Source organism: Asparagus officinalis, chromosome 8 (genome assembly GCF_001876935.1).
Source record: "Asparagus officinalis chromosome 8, Aspof.V1, whole genome shotgun sequence".
NCBI classification, from domain to species: domain Eukaryota; kingdom Viridiplantae; phylum Streptophyta; class Magnoliopsida; order Asparagales; family Asparagaceae; genus Asparagus; species Asparagus officinalis.
The window spans coordinates 111,713,428-111,720,630 of NC_033801.1; the positions used below are offsets into that span (position 1 = coordinate 111,713,428).

Here is a 7,203-nt window from a genome sequence, read left to right on the forward strand (position 1 = left end):
ATTGAGTTGACTTTTGGATTAATTATCTGCATCGCAACGCGCTGACCGGCGTTGACCTAGGGCTACGCGTTGCTCCGCGTTGACTTTAGGGTTTCGAATCGATCGGCATTGACTTTTATCGCAACGCGTTGACCGTTGTTGACCTAGGGCTACGCGTTGAACGGCGTTGACCTTAGGGTTTCAAATCGATCGGCGTTGACTTTTATCGCAACGCGTTGGCCGGCGTTGACCTAGGGCTACGCGTTGAACGGTGTTGACCTTAGGGTTTCGAATCGATCGGCGTTGACTTTTATCGCAACGCGTTGATCGGTGTTGGGCTACGCGTTGACCGACGTTGACCTTAGGGTTTCGAATCGATCGGTGTTGACTTTTATCGCAACGCGTTGACCGGCGTTGACCTAGGGCTACGCGCTGACCGGCGTTGACCTTAGGGTTTCGAATCGATCTGAGGAGAACCAGTTTATACTCGTATACTCCTGGGAGTTTTGGGAATCAGTTTAACCTCGTGTACCCGTCGGAGGTTGCCAGGTTATCCTTAAGAATTATTATATGTAATATTCTCCAAGAACTTCCTGTCAAGATGGGAAACAGTTTAGACTCATGTACCCGTTGGAGTTTACGTAGGACCCGAATACCCTGAAAGTGACCGGAATGCTTCAAAGTTATCTGGAAATATAAAATTGGCTCTCGAATATTCCGATGATGGGCGAAAACGTCGTAGAACGATCGAAAATATGAATTCGGACTCCGAATATTCCAAAAGTGGGCTAAAATGCCATGAAATCACCCAAAATACAAAATTGGGTCCCGAATATTCTGAAAATAGGCGAAAATATCGCGAAATTATCCGGGAAATGAAATTGAACTCCGAAAATTCCGAATCTGAGTGAAAATGCCGCCAAATTATCCGGGAGATGAAATTGAACTCTGAAACGTTCCAAATATGAGCGAAAATGCCGCGAAATTATCCGGGAGATGAGGTTGGACTCCGAACATTCGAAAAACGGGTGAAAACAGGCGAAAATACAGCAAAATGGGCGCCAAACTGGATCTGACCCGCGTTCACGCGGGTCAGATGGATCCGACCCGCGTTCACGCGGGTCAGATGGATCCGACCCGCGTGATCGCGGGTCGGATTAATCCGACCCGCGGGGGGGGGGAGGGAGGGGGGTGAAAAGGGATAAAAAAATCCCGATTTTCCTTCTTTCTTCAAGCTCCGGTTCCATCTCTCTTGTTCTTCCCCCATCTTCGGTTTTCTAACCCTCCAAGAACTCCTCCAGCTTCAAAATTCCAACTCAAGCAAAACCCCTTTCTTTAAATCCTTCACTTCCTTCTCCTCCATACCTCTACAATCAGTTGGATTCGTGGTTTTTTTGGGAGCTAGGGTTTCGGCTGTGGATTGGGGCACTTGGTGGATTTTGTTTCAACGGGTCTTCTTCCTCCTTGATTCTTCTTCGAATTCAGGTAACTTCCATTGTCCTTGTTTCGATTTTGGTTGAACTCTTAGTCTTGGATACTTGGTTGTATGGGGTGTTTGAAACCCTAATTCCTCAAATTGCATTGGGTTTGTTGGTAGCCGAAAATTGACTGTACATGGCCGGAAACTTGGATGTGGATTATTCCATGCTTGATTTCATGCTCTTTCTTTTTTTTTCTTTTTTTTTCATGCATATATATAGATAGCCGAAAATCTTGATTTTATTCTTGAATTTGTGCAATGTCCGAATTTTTGGCTTCTGTTGTGTTCATGACTTGATAACTGCAGTCCTCAACTATTTATTCTTGGGAAAGACGAATTTTTGGCTTCTGTTGTGTTCATGACTTGATAACTGCAGTCCTCAACTATTTATTCTTGGGAAAGAACCGAATTTTGGATGAACTCACTTCATGACTTGATAACTGCAGTCCTCAACTATTTATTCTTGGGAAAGAACCGAATTTTGGATGAACTCACTCATGGCCGAAATTTTGTTGAGTTTGGTGAGCATGGCTTGTGTTCATGATTTGATATTGCAGTCCGCACTCTTTAATTTTAGGAGAAAACCGAAAATTTTGGATTTTGTTCTTTTATAAAAATTATTCCCTTATCGGTTTCACTTTAATCCTTAAGGGAGTCATACTTGTAGGACCAGTCGTTAAGACTGATGCAGCTACTATTGTTGGGATATCTGATGATCCTGAGGGTCTTGATTTCTTGCTGTTGGCAGGAACTATAATAGAAACTCAGTCGTCAGTGGCCCAAACTCAGCACACGACCCTGGCAACCGAGATGACTACTGCAGCTGCGGGGGTCTACCCAGCTGAAAAAATCGCAAGACCAACTGAAGAAGTCGGTACATCTGCGATTATTACATCCGCAATAACTTCGACAACTTATACAAGCGTGCAAGGGGTGTCGAACGCAGAGTGTCAAACTAGAGAACCTTCAGTAGTTATTGGTGAGCCCTGTTTCGATATTTATCTTGAAACTATTCGGACTAAGATTCCTAAATAGCTACTCTTCTTTTTAGGACTCTCAACTCAGCTTTATGATCTCGTCACGGCGCTACTATCTAATAACGACCCAGATAAAATTCTCCTTCGCATGGAAATTCGCTCTTTCTTCTCGTTCGTGAACGAGATGGTTGACAATCTCCTCCGCAACGGGCTTTCTATTAGTCTCTTCAAGTCATATCTCGACAACCAAGTGACTCTTCTAAGGAGTCAAGGGTATTCAGACCTGGCGGACATTATTACTGCAGACTTGGTTTGCCTTGAGTGCGAACTTGCAAAGCTGAAGGGATTTCAGGTAGCCGGAGTTTCTTCATATGTAGACGCTCAGATGGAAGCCAAGTTACAAGCATGGCGCGAAGCTCAAATATCTGTTGATTCTAAGATTCGAGAAGCGGAGGGTCTTGTTCACCAAATGGAAGCGGCTTATGCTGGCAGATCAACAATTCTTTACAATATTGATTCCTCTCTTGCATCAGGTGATGCTACTATAGCACGACTCGAGCTAGAGTTAAAAGCAGCGAAGGACGCTCAAGCTGCTTTGAAGATAACGAGGGTACATGCGGAGCACGCTCGAGAGGAGACGTCTGGACAGCTGACACTCACTAAGGAGAAGTTGGCTGCGACGAAAGCGGAGGCCGTGAAGGTATTGGCTGCTGATGAAGACTCTATGAAGATCACGATACGGAGTGAGCTTGAGCAAGCTTATACTGTGGAATTATCTAAGTTAGAGCAACAAGTTCTTAGCCATAAGCTTCATGTAGATTGACCATGACTTTTGTACCTGCAAACTCAATTTTATTAATAGAAAATATGTCTTTTTCATTCATTATGTCTCATTTATTATGATGTCTTACTCCGTATGGAATAATCAACCATAATACTTGTGGGATTTTTGGCAAACCCCCAGCCTTCAACGGGTTTGATGAGCCTTTACCGACTACCGTTTGAGTCGGGTTAATGTGCGGATTATTTTGGATCCGTTCCGCACATAACGTTACGCTAAGAGAATTAATTCACTTAGACTTGGTGCTATGACTTTGAATACATATGCTTCGTCTTTCTCGTTGGAGTAGACTAAACGGCAACGCGTGTTTTAGGCGTTGACTTACCCCTTCTTAGGCTGCGGGGTAAATTCCCCAGACTTAGATTCTGGTGTCTTTTTCAATCGGTGAAAGACTAAACCGGCGATGTGTGTTAGACATAGACTTTAGGATTTTTAGCAAACCCCCAGCCTTCAACGGGTTTGATGTGCCTTTACCGATTACCGTTTGAATCGGGCTATCATGTGAATTATTAAAATCCGTTTCACATGTAACGTTGCGCTAAGAGAGTTAATTCTCTTAGATTTAGTGTTATGATTTTGAATACATAGACTTCACCATTTCTTACGGGAATATGGTACCCGGCAACGCATATTAGACGTTGACTCATCCCTACTTAGGATTCGAGATAAAAGTCCCCAGAATTATACTCTGGTGTCTTTTTCAATCGGTGAAAGACTAAACCGGCAACGCGTGTTAGGCGTAGACTTATCTCTATTTAGGAGTCGAGATAAAATTCCCCGTGCATGGAATGTACGGATTTGAAGTTGAGAATTATGTCTTTTCTCGGGGTAAAGACGAACCCGATGTTGGAGTGGAATAATTTTATATTCTTGGCTCCAGGTCTTGTTTAGGGTAAAGACGAACCCAAAAAATAAAAGAGGAAGAATTTTATATTCTATCTTTCAACACCGAGTAGGAAGAATTTTATATTCTATCTCCAGTTGGAAAGGAAACTCGAGGTGGGATTTCCACCCCTCAGAATCCGGAAAGATGAAACTAAAAGTGGGATCTCCACTCCGAGAATCGAAAAGATTCAAACGACCCTAACTTTTATAGGATTGGTTGTTTGATCTAAGAAAAGAGTTCCTCATTTATTGAGGGGAAATTCTGATTTCGACCCTAACTTTTATAGGTTTGGCTGAGAAAAGAGTTCCTCATTTATTGAGGGGAAATTCTGATTTCGACCCTAACTTTTATAGGTTTGGCTGAAAAGGAATTTCTGGAAGTCTTTCGTTTATCGAAAGGGATGACTCTATCTTAGTTCTAACTATCTGCAGGTTTGACTAAGTGAAGTCGGAGACAATCCTAACTTTTATAGGTTTGATTGCTCGAATTTAAAATGGACCTCTCGTTCATGGAAGGAATCGAGAGGAGAATCTGGCTTTGGCCCTAACTATTATAGGTTTGACATGAAAGCAAAGAGAGCGGAATACGGGTATCAGTAGAAATACTGGTTTGTACTAGCCACTCAATGGGAAATTTTGATGTTAAGTGATTAGGACTTAACACGTCAAGTTTTGAGAATCGCCGTAAATTGGCGGATAGAAATTTTAGTGGGCCCACTGTCAATTGACTTGATCAGTGGTGGATTTTGTGAGGAAAGGTTGATCTGTCAAAAGGATTGAATCTCGTCTCAACAAAATAACTCATGAGAGTTTGTGAATTCGATATTAACAATAAAATATGCTTCAGCTTTGAATACATTCAGAGTCCAAGTGTGGATTTCTTATTCATTACTTTCATAGCAAGGGGTTATCCCTAAGAATATCACATGCGGTATTCTTCTGGGAACTTCCCGATACATTGGTTATCCTGAAAATACTAAGGATAGTACTTTTTCAAGAACTTGTCGTTTATCGGCATCATAAGCCGACCACCATCCTTGGTAATTAGGCGATATGCGCCACTCGAGTAGACTGTCTCTACTACGAATGGTCCCTCCCATTTGGGTTCAAATTTACATTTCTTCTTGGAGTTAAGGATCATAGGCCGTCTTTCAGTTAAGACCAAATCTCCTTATTTAAAACTCCGTTGTCGAACCTTCTTGTCGAAAGCTCGAGAAATTCTGGCTTGGTAAAACTCAATGTGTTGTTGAGCTTCTAAGCGCTTTTCATCGAGCATTTCGAGTTCTTCGAGACGTTTCTGATGTTGTTCTTCTGTCGTCATCTGGGTTGCGTGAGCGATTCGAAGAGATGAAATCTGTATTTCCAACAGAAGGATGACTTCACACCCGTACACCAAAGAATACGGGGTTGCGCCAGTAGGCGTGCGAACTGTGGTACGGTAAGCCTATAGTGCTTTGCCGAGTTTATCATCCCAATCTCGTTTGTTAGTCTTCATGAGTTTTGATAGAAGCTTGATGATAGTCTTGTTAAAGGCTTCAGCTAATCCGTTTGCTATGGGATTGTACGCTGTTGACGAGAGGTCCTGAATTCTGAACTTCTCGCAATACTTAATGTAGGCATTGCTGACGAATTGAGGACCATTGTCGTGTATAATCCGTCTTGGGACACCATATCGGTAAATGATATGGTGTTTGATGAATGCGATAACGTTGCTTGTCTTAACTTCCCTGAGCGGAATCGCTTCAGCCCATTTGGAGAAGTAATCGGTAATCGCGAGAATAAATCGGTCACCTCTGACTGACGGGGGATTTATGGGTCCAACAATATCCATTCACCAAATCTCAAAAGGCCACGAGGTCGCCGAAGGATGTAAATGCTCCGGGGGTTGGTGCATATAATTCGCGTGCACTTGACACGCATGACACTTCCGGGCATATGCGACTGCATCTTTGATCATGGTGCGATCATAAAGTTTGGGGCCAAGTTTGTGTGCACCGCAAACCCCTTCGTGCGTCTCTTTCAGGACTTCTTCTGCTTCTTTAATCGATAAGCAACGTAGTAGCAAGTCATCGTACCCCCTGCGATATAGCGTTCGACTCTCCGTGTTATAGTAGAATCTTGGTGCTCTTCGTCGGATTGAGTCCCTCTCCTTCACGTCTTCTGGTAAGATTCCATGTAAGACATAATCGATGATAGGGAAACGCCAATCTCGGGGTTCAAACTCGACTTGAGTTGAATATACCTCCTTAACATCCTCTTCTTTGTCATCTTCATCGTAGATTGACACTAAGAGTTGGTGAGTTCTTACCGGCACGAAGAGTTGGTGAGTTCTCACCGTAACGAACTGTTCCGTTTTGGGAGGTTGTGCCAGGGACACAGCTAATGCTGCAAGCGCGTCTACGTACATATTTTGTAAGCGTGGAATGTATTCGATGAAGAATCCTTCAAACGATTCTGCCATCTCAACGGCCACCTTGTGGTATGGTATTAAGTCTTGATTTCTGACCTCATACTCTCCCTGAATTTGTTTAACTACTAGCTGAGAATCACCGAAAGCTTCGAGATATTCGACCCCCAGCTCTTTGGCAAAGCTGAGTCCAATAAGCAGCGCATTATACTCAGCTACGTTGTTCGAGCACAGCTCGGTCAGCGAGTAAGCTCTAGGCATCACGTGTTTTCCTGGGGAAACTAAGACAACTCCAACTCCGGAGGAAATCTTAGAGGGTCCAGGAGCACTTGCTACATTGGTCGCTCGAGAGGCCCCGTCGAAGTACAAACGCCACACCTGTTGATGGGAGGTTACGTTGACTTTGTGGGTTTCATCTGGCAAATCATCGTACACCTCGGCGGTATCTGTAGTTGGGTTTGCCGCCAGGAGATCACAAATAGCTTGTCCCTTAACTGATTTTTTTTGTTTAAAATGCAAGTCGTATTGGGACAGCAGTAAAGCCCATTTCGCTAACCGCCAGTTCATGAAAGCAGGTTGTGTCATGAATATTCTGACTGGGTTAACATTGGAGATGACGTAGATAGTTTGCCCC

General features: G+C 43.5%; 1 protein-coding gene across 1 annotated transcript; it reads left to right on the forward strand.

Annotated features, from left to right (window-relative positions):
- On the forward strand, nt 1,210-3,319 carry LOC109822662. Its single transcript, XM_020388892.1, has 3 exons — nt 1,210-1,464; nt 2,208-2,438; nt 2,511-3,319. The coding sequence occupies exons 2-3, from the start codon at nt 2,270-2,272 to the stop codon at nt 3,257-3,259; spliced, it is 918 nt and encodes a 305-aa protein (XP_020244481.1). The 5' UTR covers nt 1,210-1,464; nt 2,208-2,269; the 3' UTR covers nt 3,260-3,319.